The sequence below is a fragment of the Mobula hypostoma genome, chromosome 4 (genome assembly GCF_963921235.1).
Source record: "Mobula hypostoma chromosome 4, sMobHyp1.1, whole genome shotgun sequence".
Classification (NCBI taxonomy): domain Eukaryota; kingdom Metazoa; phylum Chordata; class Chondrichthyes; order Myliobatiformes; family Myliobatidae; genus Mobula; species Mobula hypostoma.
In genome coordinates, this window is record NC_086100.1 from 138,551,155 (window position 1) to 138,571,649 (window position 20,495).

The following is a 20,495-nucleotide window of genomic DNA, read 5'->3' on the forward strand; positions in this document are numbered from 1 at the left end:
CAACCCCCTTGGATGTTTTCCTGTTTTATTGTTTACAACACTGAATCACAGTGGATTCAATTTGGCTTTTTTTGACACTTCCCTATCAAATTGAAAACAGATCTCTACAAAGTGATCTAAATTAATTACAAATATACGTTTGTAAGACACAAAATAATTGATTGCATAAGTATTCACCCCCCCCACCCCTTAATATGACACACCAAATCATCACTGGTACAGCTTGTTGGTTTCGGAAGTCATATAATTAAATTGAGATCTGTTTTTGGAAACCTGTGAACAGTCAAGGTGTTTCAATTGATTGTAGTAAAAATACACCTGTATCGGGAAGTTCCAACTGCTGGTGAGTAAGTATCCTGGCAGAAACACATCATGAAGACAGAAGAACACTCCAAGCAACTCCATGAAAAGGTTATTGAAAAGCACAGGTCAGGAATTGGATACAGGCTTCAGTGGCTGAGATGGAAGAGAGTGCACATACTGTTGCCTGGGTGCTTCGCTAGTGGCAGCTTTGTGAGAGAGTAGCAAAGTGAAACTCTGTGTTGGGGGGGAAGAATTAACTCATGAAATCTCAGCTAGAGTTTGCTAGAAGGCATGTGAGAGACTGAAGTCAGTTGGAAGAAGGTTCTATGGTCTGATGAAACCAATGTAGAGCATTTTGGCCATCAGACTAAACACTATGTTCGGCATAAAGCCCAATTTATACTTCGGCGTTAAATGTATGCCTTAGGTACGGCATAGCCGTGTACCCTACGCTGTACTCTACACTGAACCCTATGCCATATCCTAACGAGCACCTCTTCCAAAATGTAATTATGCATCGCAGCGATGCAGACTGCAACAACTGTGATTGGTCCACTTGGTAGCATCGCATTTACGGTTGCTTTTTCTCTGCCATTTCACAATTGAGAGAGAATAAACTCTTGTTCAACATTTATTAGCTCCAACTCCAACATGATGCGCTCAGTTTCAATCACCGTTGTTTGAAGTACAGGAAGAAACTCAACACAGTGGCATAGAAACCCCACTGCCATCTAGTGCTTTAACGGTGAATTGCAGGGCGACACAGACACACCAACGCACAAGTATAAATGCTCGCAACAGCGTAGGCTACGGCGTAGCCTGTACGCACAAGTATAAATCAGTCTTAAGCCGAACACCACGCATCATCAAAAACACACCATCCCAGCCGTGAAGTATGGTGCTGGCTGCATCTTGCTGTGTGGATGCTTCACTGCAGCAGTACCTGGAAGGCTTGTGAAGGTAGAGGGTAAAATGAATGCAGCAAAATGTAGAGACATCCTGGAGGAAAACTTGGTGCAGTCTGCAAGAGAACTGACTTGGGAGAAGATTTGCTTTCCAGCAAGACAATGACCCCAAGCATAAACCCAAAGCTACACAGGGATGGCTTAAAAGCAACAAAGTTAATGTCCTGGAATGGCCAAGTCAGAGTCCAGACCTCAATCCAATTGAGAATTTGTTGGTGGACTTGAAAAGGGCTGTTCACTCACAATCCCCATGCAATCTGACAGAGCTTGAGCAGTTTTGTAAAGAAGAATGGGGGAAAAATTGCACTGTCCAGACATGCAAAGCTGCTAGAGACTTATCCACACAGACTCAAAAGTTGTAATTGCTGTTAAAGGACCAATCTACTAAATACTGACTTGAAGGTGGTGAATACTTTTGCAATCAATTATTTTGTTTTATATGTGTAAATAATTTAGATCACTTTGTAGGGATGTGTTTTCACTTTGACATGAAAATCTTTTTCTGTTGATCAGTGTCAAAAAAGCCAAGTGAAATCCAGTGTGATTCAATGTTGTAAAAAATAAAACATGAAAATTTTGAAGAGGGGGTGAATACTTTTTATAGGCATTGTAAGTTTATTTGTCATGTGTACATCAAAACATAGAGTGAAATGCGTTGTTTGCGTTAACTAACAACAACCCTGAGAGTGTGATAGGGGCAGTCCACAAATGTCGGCAACATAGCATACCAGCAGTCGTCAGGAGAATAACACAACACGAGAAACAACAAAACAAGCCCTATTCCTCCCTCTCACCCACACACACACCACACACACACACACCACACACACACACCACACACACACACACACACACACACACACACACACACACACACACACACACACACACACACACACACACACACACAGTCCTTCAACCCTAAGATAGGCTTCCAGCCTACGTGGACACAGACTTGAGTTTCAACCTCCCCAGTGGACTGGAGATATTTGCAGACTCTGCTCCAGCCAGTGGGGCTCACCTTCCAACCTTCCAATTGGATCCTCTGTATCGATCCCAAGACAGGCTGATCACTGAACACTAAGCCTCAAACTCTCAACTTGACAAGAATGGGGCTCCAATCACAAGGTCTTGAACAGAAGGTCATTGGAACATTATCTAAGTTCCAGTGCTGACCTTGATGTACCACATCTATATCACTAGTCTTCTCATGCAAAGTGGAGACTTAGACTCCGGCCTGACCTCTAATTCTCCCATGTCCCTGTTCCTAAACCCTAATCTGACCGTTACCTACCCTCTCTGTCCCCAAAACCATCCTTGCCAGCCTAAAAAACAAACAAATTAAAACCTAATTCTGAGCTGCAACTCAATGGAGGTCATAGCTTAACACCAGCCTGGATTCTCACGATGAAACAGTTTCTTTGATTCTATTTATTTCCTCAAAAATAGAGTGCAGTAGAAATCCATGTATCAATTCCAGCTTACTCTTCTTTGGAGTCCCATGCTCCCTTAAGCTTACTGGATTCACTGGGGGATTGATTATAATACTCATGCACTACTTTTTAAAAAAAAAATTGTTGGGAGACTAATTGGGTGAATCCAATAATTTGGAAAATATCCTGGTTCAGTACCTCTGAAGTCTCAGGCATGCATGATTATTAGAGAATAATGTGCTTTGCCCAGCAGATCAAACTTCCCCTCTGAATTTGTATATTTTTGTAAATTGTTTTTCTCAGTTGATTTAAGATTTGTTTATTTGAAGATCAGTATGAAAAGTTAACATCTTTCCCTTTTTATTTATCTTAATAATAAATTTTAATTTGAGTAAAATGGAGTATAAGGGGGAAATGTTCAAACTAAATTCTGTCACAATCTTAGACGATCTCTTGTTTGGAGCATTTCTAATTGAAATAATCCTTATTGAGAAATAGGAAAATTATAATAGTCAGCCTGTATGTAACAAAGATGCACAAACACCAGTGTGGTAATTAACTGAGTTTTTTCAGTAGCATTTGTTAAAGGTTAAAGAATTTAACCATTACAACTAGGAGAATTTTTATAGCTTTTACTCTTGAAATAAAATTCTTTTTTCCTTTGTCTCTTGAGCTCAAAGCAGAAAGCTGTAGATGTTCTCATTTCAAATTTCTCCCAGTCTACTAATATAGATGACTAAGATCAATTTCTACTGATCTTAAGCTATCATCTTGTTCTGGTTAAGGATTATATTCTGATTCCCTGGATACACTTCACATATTGCCTATCTGCATTTTATATTGTGTAACTGTAACAAGGCATGGGAAGTACAGGTTAATAACTGTAGCAGTAAGGGCAATAGCATATCAGGGATGTTGATAGATGGTGGAACTAATGATGTACCTCAATTAAATTTAAGGAATGAACTCAGGAGGTAGGAGGAAGTTTAATACCAAATCAAAAATGGTAAAGAAGAGGAAATTTTATTTGTGAGAAATGAAATCAAGAATATTAAGAATATAACTTATTGATGAGGATCTTTTTCAGTTTCCAGGCTACTAACACAAAATGGCAGAAACACTTAGTAAGTCTGAAAACGTCTGGAGAAAGGGTCATTTACCCTGTAGCATTAAGTTGGTGTTTCATGTAATGCCTGATCTCTTGGGTATTTGCAGCACTTTGGTTTAAATTTGTTCAACAGTAAATAAATGGTCACAGAACATTAATAGGGAATTCATACATGGATACTGTAATTTTAACTCTTGAGAGGCCAAGGACAAGATTTGTGTGTAAAGATGAATTCATTCTAGAATTTTATGACAGTTAACAATTTTGGGAAGCTCTTTATGGATTTCCACATTAATAATAATAACATGTCAATGCTTTTCAAGAAAATCTGACTTCTGAGAAATAAGATTCTACATGCACACACCTGACTTGTGGTTTATATTCTGTTTGCAGCAGTGTCATCAATTGTAACGTGTTTCCCTGTTACTTGACTATAATCCACTATTCGTTCTGTTGTCTTGCATTCTTATTTCTCTTTGTGAAAGAAGCCTATATTTTTAATTCCATTAAATTTTGTTGTATATTAACATGAGAATGTCTTGGTTGTGAATTTATTATCTTTTATTATGTTTGTGACAGTGGAAAATTCCTCAGCTAGGGTGTTGTAAAATACTGATTTGTGCATGCCACAATTTTATTGCTACTAAATTTTTTGAAAATGTTTTAAATTTGACAACTTAAGGAGATGGTTATTGGTGTTTTTGATACTTGACAAAAAAGTGCCTTAATTCGTTGAATTACAAAATGCCATTGGACACTAATATAAAACTGATGTATGTTGAAAGTGAGTCTTGAGAGGCAAAGCTGACTGTTGATATGGATGGTATCAGATTTATTTGGCAACTTATGCTAATATGAGCGAATTGACTTGTCAAATATTCTTATTACAAAATTTAATCAGAGCTTTCTGCTTTTCTCTCTCTAGGAAGAATTTTTTGATAAAACACCATATACAATAATGTTTGGACCAGACAAATGTGGCGAAGACTACAAATTACACTTTATTTTCAGACACAAGAACCCTATAACTGGAGAGTATGAAGAAAAGCATGCTAAACGTCCTGATGTAGATCTAAAGAAGTTCTACACAGACAAGATCACGCACTTGTATACTTTAGGTGCTATATAAATTCTACCAACTTCCCTTGATTATTCATGTATTTTTTCTGTAATTTAATTGGTTCAGCACAACAGGGTGGGCCAAAGGGCCTGTTTCTGTGCTGTACTGTTCTATGTTATAATTGTATTTATCTGTCCACGTATGTCAAAAAGTTAGGAAATTAAATCTAATGTTAATACAGATGCATTTGTGGGGTGGGAGAAGAAAATCAAGTTTAGGTAATTAATGATGGTGCTTGATCATCCATGAATGCCATATTGCTCAGTATCACTTAATTTTATTTGAATTATGTCTCTTTTTAATGCTTCCATTCACAAGCTTAAACGTGCAAAATATTTTTGACAAGGCAGTTATCTGGGATGATGTCTTCTCATCTGAATTGGTGAATCTTTTTTAGTGTTATTTGCGATTGTATATAATGTTGAAAATGTGACAAAACTAAGATGTGATGACAAAGATGCATCAAGTATTTTGGAAGGGAATTGTTCATGTTAAGACAACTATAATTTATTCATTTAGCATAAAAAGCCTTCTACACTCATGAAATCAGATACAAGTACTCAACTTGAAATTTATTTTAAGATCTTCATCTGGAAATTGCATGACAAACTTGATGGAAACAGAATTACTAAAATCAGTGCAGGGTGCACGTGCCTTGAAGTCCACTGTTTTCCATCTTGGTTCTACATGTGAATACATTATGGAGCCTGGATGTACATAGCATTTTCAGCAAAATCCAATGAGATTCTGAAATTTTTTAGAGGGTGCGAAAGCTGCACCAGTGAAAATTGTTTTTGTATGTAAAGGGGTCCTCCTAAATAGATCCCAGAACAATACACTTATTGTATATAGTCACAAAGTAGTTTTAATTGCCTGGCCCTTGTTAAACTATTCCTTTATCACAGACAATTGCTAGTAACTTAAATATTCATCCATCCAACTGCTACCTGGTAATTTTCAGAAATATGGTCCTTGTCCTGAACTCTGCTATATAGACAATTCAATATCCTACTCTGTTCCCCTGATTTCTCCTACCACCCCAACTTCAGTAAGACCTGGCTCCCAGTACAGCCATTCTAAAGAAATTAGACCCCTATGAAGTAGGTGAAGGTTTTCTTCATGTACTCAATACTGCTAAGCTTTCCTTTTGAGGCTGCCTTGGGTATGACTGAATTGCCTGGCAGCAGATCCATGAACAAAATATCTAACCCTTGAAAATGCCAATCAAATGCTCTTGAGTTCCTTGTACTCCACCTACTGGATAATATTTTGCCTTGTCTATGTAGCCCATCTTCCAGTGAAGAACAGCATACCCTCCATAACCTTTTGTTCCAGTTGCACATGTCTTGCAGATGGATAGGATTAAAAGGTAGGCATATATTCTTAAAAATTTGAAAAAATTAATTGCAAATAATTCTACATCTGATTTCCCCCTCCCTACAAATGAATGTTTATGATATGCATAATGCAACCATATATTGAGCTTCTGATGTCAATCAAGAACAAATTATTATAGAAAAGGAGAAAGCACAAATTGAAGACTGTTCTTTTTTTGAAATGATTGTCATCATGGTCAAATTATTGTAGCAAATAGCGCACGTAAATTCAACTGTGTCTTGCTTTGAGTATTGTGCCTAGATGTTTCTGTCATTAATTTTCAAAAATATAAACGTGCTCTTGACTGAGCAAGAATGAACAATTTTCTTCCCGCCCCCCCTCCCCCCCCCCCACACAATATAGCTCCATAGTATTGGCTGGATCTAAGAAGTAAAATGATCTGGGATCATTATGTGACTGCATTGTGCTCTTTGAATTAACATTAGTTTTTACTTTTTGTTCAGTGCTGAATCCAGACAACACCTTTGAGATTTTGATTGACCAAACGGTTGTTAGCAAGGGAAATTTGCTGGAGGACATGACTCCACCTATTAATCCCCCTAAAGAAATAGATGACCCTGATGATAGGAAGCCTGAAGACTGGGACGAAACCCCAAAGATTCCTGATCCTGATGCACAGAAGCCTGAAGACTGGTGAGTACAGTCTTTTGGGCAATCTCTCTAATGTTTTACTTTCATGTTTATTTTGATATTTTTAATCAGGAATTCATGGTATCACATTGTGCATTTTTACCAATTTGCGGTTTGATTTTATATGACATAATTTTGAATACTTCTGCAGTTCAAACTTCAAAATACCAGATCTTCTTTCAGGGATGAAGATGCACCAGCAAAGATACTTGATCCAAATGCTGTTAAGCCAGAGGGATGGCTTCACGATGAAGCAGAGTACATTGCTGATCCCAATGCAGAAAAACCAGAGGACTGGTAATTTTGTTTTAAGCATTTGATTTGGGTTAGTTGCTCTGAAATTTAATGTCCTGTATAAGAAAGTAGCATTCTTCAAAGTTCTTCCACGGTTGACTCATTGTGTGTGTGTGTGTGTGTGTGTCTGCATGCGTGTCCGCATGTCTGTGCTTGTGAGTGTGTGTGTGTGTGTGAATGTGTCTGTGATTGTGTGTGTCTGTGTGTGCCTCTGAGTGTGTCAGTGTGTGTGTCAGTGTGTGTGTGTGTGTCTGTGTGCGTACGTGTCTGTCTGTGAATGTGAGTGTGTGTGTGCCTGTGAGTGGGTGTGTGTGTAAGTGTGGTTGACATGTGTACACTTTTGTACTGTTTGGTTAAAATTACTACTTCGTTTGAGCATATTTATGGAAATATGGATAGAACTGCTTATTTTGTGTGAATATTTATTTAATGTTGACCATGGGAACATCGACTCAGATGAAAAGGCGTGAAAATGCCCGACCATGAAAATAGTGATATAAATCTCAAAAATAATATATATATAGCTAATTAAAAGAAAACAGAAACTGGAGGAAACACACTCAACTGATCCAGCAACATCTGTGAAAAGAGAAACTGATGCTGCTTGTTTGCTACATGTTTCCTTCAACTGATTTCCTCATTCCTAATGTTGATATAGGGTCTTCTACCCAAAATATTAATTCTGTTTCTCTTTCTATAGTTGTTACCTGACCTGCTGATCATTTCCAACACTTTGTTTTAATTTCAGAGTTGAAGTGTTTGATTTTCCAGCTGTTATATGTACAGATTGCATGGATGAATGCTAGATGTGTTTGAGTACTTGGGGTACTGGGGAAGTGTACAGCAGATGGTATCTGATTATAACGTTTGACATTACTATTTTTGTTCCAACTCTAAAAGTGCATTTATGTAGCAGTGCAACTGTTTGGTTGCCAGCATATATTGTAAGTCCAGGTAGAAATAAGTGGTTTCAAGTAAAATCTTGCAGTGACCCCATCTTTAGGGGTTTAGATGTGTATTTTGCAGGGTAGGATATGCCATTGTCATGATCGCAATGACAGAAAATTGACATCTGAATATTGCAATTCTAAAGTGGTTAAGATGTTTGTGCAGTCCAAGATTTATTTATATATTTACTTATGTTTTCTTTTTGATGTGTATAAGTAAAATATCACAGGGACATAGTTGTTTGTATTTGGTCATACACATCCTTTCCATTTCTAGGGATGAAGAAATGGATGGCGAGTGGGAAGCTCCCCAGATTCCTAATCCAAAGTGTGAAGAGGCACCTGGATGTGGAGTCTGGGAACCACCCATGATCAGCAATCCTAACTACAAAGGGAAATGGAAGCCACCTATGATTGATAATCCCAACTACCAGGTATGAAAAGGAAATTTTCCCGGCATTCGACATTGCAAAGTTTTAACATTTAGCAAGGGAAGTGAAAGTAGAAGATATTCATTTTGCTGTGCTGAATGTTGTGAAGGAAGCAAGGAATTAGGCAGTGTTAAATTGGGGGGGGGGGTCGGTTAAATATTCTTGAATGATTAAATTAAGGTGTTTGGGGTGAGGTAATTGCATCCTACTGTATAGGCCACTGTTCTATTTCGAGGCTGTAACAGTAGCATACTTTGTTATGTGAGAGTTGACTCAGTCTATTTTCGCACTGATATTTGTGTTCTCTGGCAAAAACCTTATTCAGACCACTCCTAAGTTTAATTGGATAATTTGGTCTAAGTGCTCTCACAAACTGTGAGCTATGGGTTAAGTGCTTTATACTTTTTTAAAGCATAGTGGTTTACAGGTTTCATATGCATTTCTATTTTCACAGCCTGTAAGGGAGCGTGCCATGAGTCAGAACACTTTTTAATATCACTTGATATTAGCCAAGTAGTTGAAGAGTCAGCTATTGACTCTGTTGGAGCACACTTGTTTAGCTTTTAGTGCTTTGCTTTTAAGAGTGAATTTTGAATAATGCATCATAATGAAAAATCAGATTAATACAAAAATGGTTGTATACAGTAACTGTAGTCTTGGTTATAGAGGTATATCAAGATATATTGACACAAAATAAATCAGATTCTACTAATTCTAGTACTGGAATATCTGAAGTCAAAGTGTAGGCATTTCTCTCTCTCAGGTCTCTTCATGTAATTTCAATATTGACTCAAGAAGCTGAGACCTGGTGTACTGAGAAACCAAGACTTAATGTTTGATTAAACCTGTTTTTTTCTTTGAGTATTATATGCACTTTTTTATATTATCTTAAGCAAATACTGAAACATTGACATTTGTATTTAAAAGTTTTTTTCATTGCTGGGGAGTGAATCCTACCTAGGATGTCACCTCATTTACTCGTAGTTCATATGGTGTAACAATATAATAACACTGAGCAGTTATACAGTAGCCTAAAAAATTTACGTTTGCTTTAGCGATTTAATTTTTTCCTTTTATTTGAATCTAGAAGCTTAATGGCCTACATTTTTTAAAAATGCTACCATTTTCCTCCATTCTTAGCTCCCTGTTATCAGTATTAGTTGGGTGAGGAAATGTGAAAACCTGGCATTTAATATCATCGGCAGGATGCTGGGTCTTGACAAGACTCCTGTCAAAGTCCGGCATGTGCCTGCTCATGAACTTTATTGTGTTGCAATATTTGAATTGATGAAGAGGAAGTCCTGGTTGACAGCAGAAATGAAAATCACCCCAGAGGAGGATTTGAAACCACCATTCATAATTAGATTACTAGATTAGATTAGATTATGAGGACCCGCAGTCCTCTTTTATTGTCATTTAGTAATGCATGCATTAAGAAATGATACAATGTTCCTCCAGTGTGATATCACAGAAACACAAGACAGACCAAGACTGAAAAACTGACAAAAACCACATAATTATAACATATAGTTACAACAGTGCAAGCAATACCATAATTTGATAGAAGAACAGACCATGGGCACGATAATTCTATATGGATCAAGAAAAGTTTTAGTTAATCCTTCCAGGCCTTGAAGTTTCATCACCTACTAGTTTTCCAAATCTCCCTTTGCAGTCAAGGTATTACCATTTTGACCATTAACCACACGGGGATCTAAAAATAAGGAAATTAATAACATATAATGAAAAGAAGTTGCAGGATTATTTGGCCATATACGAGAAAAATGGGTGAACATACATATGATCTGGTAATAGGTCAAAGCTTCTGTATGGGGCATGCAAGTACTGCATGGAAGAAGTATCAAAACTATGTTGAGCAGCTCATTACTGGATTAAAGATGGGTTTAAGTATCATCTCATTTCAGGTATCTAATTTGACCTAGAACACATTACAAGCAAATTAGATCATTATTATTTGCAGAGGTGGCAATTTTTTTCATAACAATAACTTAAAGGAGTACTTTGACCCTAGAAAACTGATTGGATTGCATTATATAATTTTAAATTTACAGGGATTGTGGACTCCAAAGAAGATAAAAAATCCTAATTATTTTGAGGATTTGCAACCTTACAAGATGACTCCAGTTCTCGCTATTGGTCTCGAACTATGGTCCATGACTTCTGACATTTTATTTGACAACTTTATCATTTGTGCTGAGAGGAAAGTTTCTGACCAGTGGGCAGCTGACGGCTGGGGTCTAAAAAAGATGGTGGCTACAGCAAATGAGGTATCTTGTCTGTATATTATGAAATGGGTTAATAAATTGTGTTATTTATGTCCAATCACTCTAACTGTTTTCCTTTACTCTTATTTTTGGTATTTTTAAAAAATTATCTTTGGAGTAGGAATTTGTCTTCATTGTTCCTGTTAAGTGTGTAATTTTGTAGTGACTGCATGATAACGCTGCCAAGATTTTTTTTTAGCATTGTAGACCAGATCCATGGAATTTTTGTGTTGATGTGCAGCAGCCAGAAATAAGATTTAGACATGTATGGTCATTGGTCTAAATTACACATTTCTTCTTCAGGATGTATTCATCTCTGCATAGTCTCTGTAACTTCAGTTATCTCCGACGGGATCCCACCACCAAGCACATCTTAAGGCTACACCATGACATTTGATCTTGTGCCCATGAATCTAATGCAAAAACTCTACATTCTCTGCACATGTTCCAGGTTGCCCTAACCCTCTAATATATGCCACAAATATACCTAGTCACCAGTAGAAATCTGCTGTGCACAACTGACAATACAATATATTAAAGGTGCATTAGCCATAAAGCATTTGGGATGACTTGATCATGTACAAAGTCGGCCGCACTTTAGTGCAGCCAGTAAAGCTGATGTTTCACAGCTCATTAACTTGGATTCAATTCTGACTTCTGCTGGTATCTTGTGGAGCTTTCACATTCTCCCTGTGATTGTGACCTTTCCCCCAGGTATTCCAGTTTCCTCCCACATCCCAGCCACGTGTGCTTTGTTAGTTTGATGACTCTAAATTGTACCTGTTCGGTAGGTGACTTGGAATGTGGCGAGGGCTGAAAGGAATGTAAAGAAAATAAATTGCATGGAAAATAAATGGAGAATAGGTGTTGCTGAAAGTTGACTGACTTGATGGACAAAATAGTCCATTTTGCAAAAAAAATTAGATATACCTGGATTGGATGACGTACTAATGTTAGCCAGTCTGTGCCCTTGAAGCTCAAAAGTATTCATTCACATTTTAAATCTGACAAAAGCATAATCAATTATTATACCAATTAATATGATATTGTGCAAAACAATGCCAAAATATATTTTGCATTGATTCCATGAATCTATTGATTTTGTAGATTCTTAGTATCTTAATTACATTTCAAGTTGTTCCAAATTGTATAAAATGATTAGTTTTGTTTTATTTTTAGCTTGTTGATTTTTGTGCCTAGGGAAATATTTTTCCCTGAACTAATTACTTTGTTTACGTGGATAGATTGTATTAACTCAAAATAACCAAATGTTAAAAGGTATGCCTTGGGTAGATTTATTGCTGTAATTTTAATTATGCAACTAGAAAGATGTATTTGCATTTTAAGCAGTCTTGTTTTTCCTTATAACAAACCTAATAAGTTGTTATTTCTCATTATTTTTCCTGCCGTTAATTATTCATTTCATTTTTTTCATGAATTTTCCAATGGTAAAACAAACTATTAATACAACCAAGTCATGCACAGAACTCAATCCTATCACATATTCATGGAGATATTGTTCTGGTGTAATTTATCCACAGTGATTTTAATTATTTCCATTAAAAAAATTATCTCTCATCGATATCAAAATGAAATGCAAAAACTAACTTCATCTAATTTTCTTTTTTAGCCTGGTGTTTTGGGTCAGTTGACAACTGCTGCAGAGGAGCGTCCATGGCTTTGGATTATTTACTTTCTTACAGCTGTTTTGCCTTTGGGACTAATTGTGCTGTTCTGCTGGCCAAGCAAGGTAAAGAAATATTCAAGGCTTTCTCTGTGGCACTTATTTTTTTGCGCAGTAATTGGCTAGGATTCAGGAAGGTCTCATGTTTTACTTATAATGCTATGGGGAAAGTTCTTTTGGTTTGGTTTATCAACTCTGCACTCATGGATTAATGAGAGAAATAGATGACTGGGTTCAAGATCTTCTGATTGGCTGTCTTTACTGGAAATATGAACATGTGCCTTCTCTTCATAATGTTGTCCACATTCAACCAGGTAAATGCTAAAGCATAATTTCTGTGTATAGAACTACAATTTTACAAGAAACAGCCTTGGCCTTAATCATACAGCATGGAAAGGGGCCATTCAGTGCACCATATCCATGCTTATCAACAGACATCCATCTGTATTATTGCCACCTTCCCGTATTTGGCCCATAGCCTTCCAAGCCTAAAGTGATCAAGTGGTCATCTAGACATTTAAATCAAGTTAATGTTTCTTCTACTTCTACCATATTCTGACAGTGTATTTCTGGTACTTGCGCCCTCTGTGATCATTAATCCAGTCCCTCATTGTTTTCCAATAACTTGTTTATTACTACTTTTAACTTTGCAGATCTAGAATTACAAGTATTTTCTTTGCTATATTTCTTGAAAAAAATTAGGACCACATTTGCTGTCAACTGGTATCTCACTTGCTGGTGAAGGTTAAAATTTCAGCCAGGGCTGCAGCAATCTCTTTTCTTGCCTCCCGTATCAGTCTGGGATAAATATCATCTATCCTTGGATTTATCCATCTTTAAATGCACTAATGTATAAAGTACTACATTATGGAGAATTGCACCTTCCCGCTCGAGTTTTCCTGCTCGTAAAGTCTGTTTTCCTTGAGAGGGGAGAGAGGTTTTGCTGGAGTTTATTGTAGCTTCAACTGCTGTATATGGTTGTATATACAGTAGGTGCTAATATACTGGAAAACTAATTTCAACTGCATCTTCATCATTTGACAGCTCAGGAGAGAGTTTCCTAGATTTGGATAGCTTTTGACTAAACAATTCTGAACATTCGTGAAATAATAGACTTCCTGATACAGTTATCAAACTGGACCATAACTGGTTGCAATTTGGATTTTTAGAAACTAGACTCTGCAGCTGAATACAAGAAGACTGATGCTGTACAGCCTGATGTTACAGAACAAGAAGAAGAGGATGATGAACAGGAAGAAGAGATGGATGAGAAAATAGAGAGTAATGGTCTAACAGAAGGTAGAAGTTTATTGTTGGGTTTTATATGTTTGCTGACGTAAAATTCTTTAATTTGAGATTATGGTGCAAACACCTGGTTATCAGCTTCCGTTTGTGCATTGGCAACAGTACTTATTCACAACCCCGCATTGTGGGCTGAATGGCTTGTTCAATACAATAGGGTCTTTTATGAGATTCCTGAGCTTATTAAAATAGAGGGCTGTGGGTAACCCTAGGTAATTTCTAAGGCAAGGACATGTTCGGCACAGCTTTGTGGGCCGAAGGGCCTGTATTGTGCTGCAGGTTTTCTATGTTTCTATGTAATTATTGTTACGTAACCGGCAACAATGAATATCAATTGAGACAGGTTATATAAAAACAACCAAATATTTATTAAACACGGATAAACAATAAAAAACAAACGAAAATCTTAACCGGAAGTTAACCGCTATGCGGCCATTCAACAAACCGTCACTCGGCACTGGTTCTTAAAGTGTTAAATGCGAAAACAATTCTTAAAGCAGTAAAGTCAGATATAGTTCTTAAAATGATAAATTCGGAAGTCCTACAGATTTATATGTTCAATTGGGAGAGACTTCTCTGGAGAAAGATTTCTTCATAGACGCGACTTTCCTGTTGGTTCTGTCCAAAGGATTCACAATGCAGGAAATAAACAGTTTAAAACAACTGACTTTAAATTCTAGAGAGCACCTCGCCTGAACTACCTCGCTGTTTTAGCAAGAGTTATCTTCGATGCAAGTCGCTACTCCTTCAATGAAGACTCAATAAGGGCGATCCTTTGTTAAACTGCCAAATGATACTAACTTCTCTTAATCCTTTGGGTCCTGTACTTCGATAAAGTCTTCACTCTCCCATGCTACTGGAAAAAAAAAGGTACATCAACAAATCCAGCAAAAATTGCCAATCCAGCATCATTGTACCTTGCAACAGAATGTAACACTCTGTTTTAAAAATGAAACTGCGTCATAAAATAAATACGCAACAGAAACAGAGACACAGACGCACGTTCTAGCTGGAAAACTAAAAACTAACTGCGTCATCTGAGGTCTTCCCTTATATTCCGTGGTGCACGTCATCATGTGACCTCATTGGCGGGAAAATTACATCAGGTGACCTCCAAAAGACTATTACATCATTCTCACAAAAAAAAATCACAGATCTCCTTGAGGTATGTAACACCTCCCTCCAAAAAAAAAATTTTGGTCTCTTAAAGAACAAAATTTTAACAATTTATACAAAAAAAACCTCAAAGGTATAAAATTTACAACATACACAATATATACAGTCTTATCTTTCAGCACTTTACAAACTAATATACAGTAGGAGTGTTACAAATGTTAAAATACCACTCCATAAAAACAAATTTTTGTTGTACATTTAACATGTAGATAGACAATCAGCGATCACATTATCTTTTTACCCTTAATATCAGTGATCAAAATATTGTACTCCTGTAACATTAAACTGTATTATTAAATTGGAGTTTAATTTCCTTGACCCTTTTCCTTAACGGTCACAGTGGCATGACCAAGTTCACTTTTAGCGAAGTTAATAGTTAAGTTAGCTTTTGAAAGTCTCTCAAATATAATTCTCCGCCGCAGTAATCTGTGCTTTCCACGTAGTATTTCCTGTAACTAAATCATCAATATAGGCATCTGTATCTTTTAATCCCTGAATCACACTATTAATCATCCTCTGAAAAGTACCTGGTGCATCCTTCATCCCAAATGGAAGAACATTATATTCATATAACCCAGATGGGGTTACAAATGCTGAATGGTGAACTCCAATTCGAATTAGAGTGTCTAATAATATCACTCTCTAACATATACTTGATTTCTTGTTCAGCAAGTTCACATTTTTCCCTGTTCATTCGATACAGATGTTGTTTTATGGGTTTTGCATCTCCAACATCAGCATCATGTGTAGCTACGGTGGTTCTTCTAGGAACGTCTGGAAATAAATCTCTATATTTAAAAATTAACTGTTTCATCTGCTCTCTCTGCTCTGGCTGTAAATGAGCTAATTTTTCATCAATATTTTCTAGAATTTTTGAATTTGGTAACCTGGCTGAAATAATGTTGGGTTTAAAATGAGTTTCAGATGAATCATCCATTAAGTTTTTATCAAGATCAGACTTATTATTGATCACAACAGTCATAGTAGCAGCTTCTCTCTCATAATATGGTTTTATCATATTTATATGACACAGCTGTGTTGTCTTTCTCCGATCTGGGGTTTTTAATCACGTAATCTACATCATTTACATCTCATAAGGACCATGAAATTTAGCTTGTAATGGGTTCGTTTGCACTGGGAAAAGAACCAACACCTTATCTCCAGGCTTAAATGACCTCATCCTAGCTTCCTTATCATACCAAGTCTTCATCTTCTCTTGAGCTAATTTTAAATTTTCCTTGGCCAAGCTACAAACTTTATATAATCTTTCTTTAAATTTGAAAACATAATCTAGCAAATTAGTGTGTACCTTTTTATTAAGTGTGTTCCTTCAGCAAAGCTAAAGGTCCTCGAACTCTATGCCCAAACACAAGTTCAAAAGGACTAAAACTTAATGATTCCTGCACTGCCTCTCGTACTGCAAAAGGTAGTAAATGTATACCCTCATCCCAGTCCTTTTCATTTTCCACACAATATGTCGTAATCATAGTTTTTAATGTAGAATGGAATCTCTCCAAGGCTCCTTGTCATTCTGGATGATAGGCTGATGAAATAATCTGTTTTGCTCTCAGTTTATAAACTATCTGCTGAAACAATCCAGACATAAAATTACTACCTTGATCTGATTGTATTTCCTTAGACAACCCAAAATAAGTAAAGAATTTTATAAGAGCCGTTGTCACAGTTTTGGCTATTATATTCCTAAGAGGTACTGCCTCTGGAAACCTAGATGCTGTGCACATAATAGTTAACAAATATTGATGTCCAGTTTTAGTCTTTGGCAAAGGACCTACACAGTCTACAATGATTTTTGAGAACGGCACACCAAATACTGGAATTGGTTGCAGTGGGGCCACTGGAGTAACCTGATTAGGCTTACCCACAATTTGACACATATGACACGTTCTACAAAATGTCACCACATCTTGTCTTAAACTAGGCCAATAAAAATGTTTAGAAACTTTGTTCATAGTTTTCTTTACACCTAAATGACCACCCAAAGGAATACCATGAGCCATAGTTAAAATCTCATTTTGATAAATCTTAGGAACTACTACCTGATGATTAACCTCCCATTCCTCACTAGCAAGAATTGTAGGTGATCTCCACTTTCTCATTAATACTCTCTTTTCAAAATAATATCCCACTGGTAATTTTTTAATTTCACTGTCTGGAAGAGCTTGTTCTTTTTATATATATATATATATATATATATATATTTAATTATCTCAGGATCTCTACCTTGCTCTGCTATCATCTCCTTCCAAGATAAAGACAAATCTTCCTGGTCAGACTTACCACCAAAATCCTGATCAAATAATGTAGGTAAGAAAGTTTATGATACATCCTCAAAGTTTGAATCTTGATTTGAACTGTCATGGGTAATAACTAACTGCATCATCTTCTAAGAGTCTTTACTTATATACCCGTGGTGCACATGTCACATCAGCGGGAAAATTACATCAGGTGACCTCCAAAAGACCATTACATCATTCTCACAAAAAAAAAGCACAGATCTCCTTGAGGTATGTAACACTATACATAAATACAAACAAGCTAAGAAAGTTAAACTACAAGGAAATAACAATTATACAGTCTAATCCAATACACCCCACTGTCTTCCTTGAGCAAGGCGGTTCTTAATTCAAGCTTGCAACTAACCATGGATCCCATCCATCTCTATCTTCTGAATCAACCTACCATGAGGGACCTCATCAACTGCTTTAATGTAGATAATGTCACTGCCTTGCCCACATCAAGCTCCTTTGTCACCTCCCCAAAAGAATTCAGTCAAGTTTGTAAGCCATGACCTGCCCATGCTAACTGTCCCTAAGCAAGCCATGGCTTTCCAGGTGTGTATAAATCCTATCCCTCACTATCCCCTCTAGTAGCGTCTCTATCACTGACATGACTTGTTCAAAATCCTTTCTTGAATGAACTGCCACTCCCTTTTGTTTATGATTAGATGTACTACATTTATTGATTTATCACATGTATGTCAAAGCATACGGTGAAATGAGTCAATTTAGTTAATAATGCCAGCCACACACGGGTGCAAGCCCGCCACACGCACATGACCCAACACCAGGACAAGAACATATTTATAGTTTTGTTCATTTTTCCATTGCCCTTTTGCTTGTCTAAACTCTGCAGCCTGGATTTAAAGCCAAACAAGTTTTCATCAATGAACCTTTTGCTTACTGGTCTTCATTGTTGAGCAATCACTGTCCTCTTTCTATCGAAATCAGCCTTCATCCAATTTGGGACCTATAACTTGAGGCCCTTGTCCTTTTTCAAAGCTTCCTTGAAACTTGCAGAATCAGGGTCACTGTTCCATCAGCTGACATTTCCATCACCTGCCTGGTTTCATTCCTTAAGTTGAAGTCAATGGGGCCCCTTTTCTGGTAAGAATATCTACGGTATATATTGTCGCAAAAAAATCTATTTTGTATGCACATAGCAAATTGTGCACAATCTCAAAAATTCTTTCCACTAAGCCAATCCCAGTCAATACTGGGGAAGTTTTTAAAAATACAGCTATAACCTTATTGTTTTATAGTTTTCTTCCATTTGTTTGCCTGTCTATTCTTCTCATTCCCACTGACTATTGGGAAGCCTATAGTATGATCCCAGCAAAGCAAACTCCATCTTTTTCACCAGGTTCTCGTCTTTATTGCAAAGTTGGACAATTCTTCAGGATATCTTTAATTACTACTGTGACAGTTTCTCTAAAAGCGGTACAAACCCTGCCCCTCCCCTCCTCTTGCATCCTCTGTCATATCAGAAGATTTTATATTTTGGAACATTAAGCTGCCTCTCCTACCTTCATTCAAACCAAATTTTCTTCGATTCTTATACCACATTTAAACATTGGTCTGTTTTGTTGTAGTCACAGGTCATTGTGTTCTGCATTTGTTTTTGAAGTTTGGATCCAATGAAACCCAAGAGTGAATTTATAATTACATGATCCTTTCATTATGATTCTTCAATGCAGGGAAATAGTTTGCAACATCTGCCTTTTTTCAAATCCTTGAAATATTAAGTCAATCCAAGAAATTACTGAACTGACTCCTGTACTTGAAATATATAGAAATCAAGTTTAGGCACCCTGTCTTAATTCATTTTTCTTAACCCTAATTTTAGTAAATTTGCATTACATACCTCCCAAGGCTAAAATAGCCACATTAACACATGAGATCTGCAGTCACTGAAAATCCTGCATAACACACAAAATTCTGGATGAGCTTAGAAGGCCAGGCAGCATCAAAAGAGAGAGAAAAAAAGTTTGTCCAAAATGTGTCAAAGTAACCACCTTAAAATATCATGTTCATACTAATTACAGTTCACCAAATTGAGTCTAAATAAGCACAATTCCCCCTCTTTTTATTCCATCTGCTCGCCATTACTCAACAGCATACTTGTCACCACCCTCCATCAAGAAGTTGTTTGAGATATAAATTAGTAAATTTGCTTTCTGTACCAAGATATTGGCTTTCAAAGTACCTGTCCATTTTTTTTTGTTGTACTGAAGCTGAAGATGAGAAAGCAAGTGGAGATGATGAAAACATTGGAGAAGGGAGCCAAGAAGATGAGGAAGATGAAGAGGGCATAAAATCAAAATCTGCCTCTGAGGATGAGGTTAGTATTTTGTTCAATGGTATGTCATCTTTTGAGAAATGTATATTTTACGTCTGAGCATTAATTTGTGTTCAGCTTTTCAGTGCAATGTATTTTGGACACAACTACCAGGCATTATTAAAGCTCTGAAACAATTAAAATGAAAAGGAAGAGTAAAATGATCAGAAATGGTTCTGTAGGTACAATTGCAAGAAAAAGTTTGCAAATCCTTTCCAATCACCTGGTTTTCTGCATTAATTGCTCGTAAAATGTGGTCTGAACTTCATCTAAGTCACAATAATAGACAAACACTAACTGCCTAAACTAATAACACAAACAGTTGTACTTTTCAGGTCTTTATTGAACACATTGCTTAATCATTCACACTCTAGACTGGAAAATGTATGTGAATCCTTTATTTAATAACTCATTTAGCAGTGATAATTGAGAAAATTATGACACAATGCCACTTAATTGGGGGACAGGAGACTGTTGCCAAACAGTTTCTAACTAGTGTCAGGCGGGTCCCTTGCATAGCCGTTAGATGCTACACAGTGCTTAGAGTGAGCAGTTTTTAAATATCATCAGTTGTGTGTGTTTGTTTGAAAAGCAGTGATTTTTGTCACTGATAGTTGGTGAAAAATAAACACTAAGACAATTCTGAACTGTTTTGCATGCTGTGATTTCAAGCATTCAGGCTTGGAGATGCCAAAAATGACAGAGTGAAAATGGAATGATTTCCCTACTTCAATAAGTTAGGAACTACAAAGAATTTGAAGGTATTGACAATCATCTTGAACCT

General features: G+C 36.7%; 1 protein-coding gene across 1 annotated transcript in view; it reads left to right on the forward strand.

Moving 5' to 3' along the window:
- Window positions 1-20,495, forward strand: part of LOC134345636 (calnexin-like) — a 55,437-nt gene that overhangs the window by 30,793 nt on the left and 4,149 nt on the right. The window contains exons 7-14 of the mRNA XM_063046629.1: window positions 4,735-4,927; window positions 6,771-6,960; window positions 7,141-7,254; window positions 8,476-8,632; window positions 10,702-10,917; window positions 12,545-12,664; window positions 13,768-13,897; window positions 19,608-19,714. Coding sequence (XP_062902699.1) covers window positions 4,735-4,927; window positions 6,771-6,960; window positions 7,141-7,254; window positions 8,476-8,632; window positions 10,702-10,917; window positions 12,545-12,664; window positions 13,768-13,897; window positions 19,608-19,714 — 1,227 coding nt within the window. The remainder of the gene's footprint in view (window positions 1-4,734; window positions 4,928-6,770; window positions 6,961-7,140; window positions 7,255-8,475; window positions 8,633-10,701; window positions 10,918-12,544; window positions 12,665-13,767; window positions 13,898-19,607; window positions 19,715-20,495) is intronic.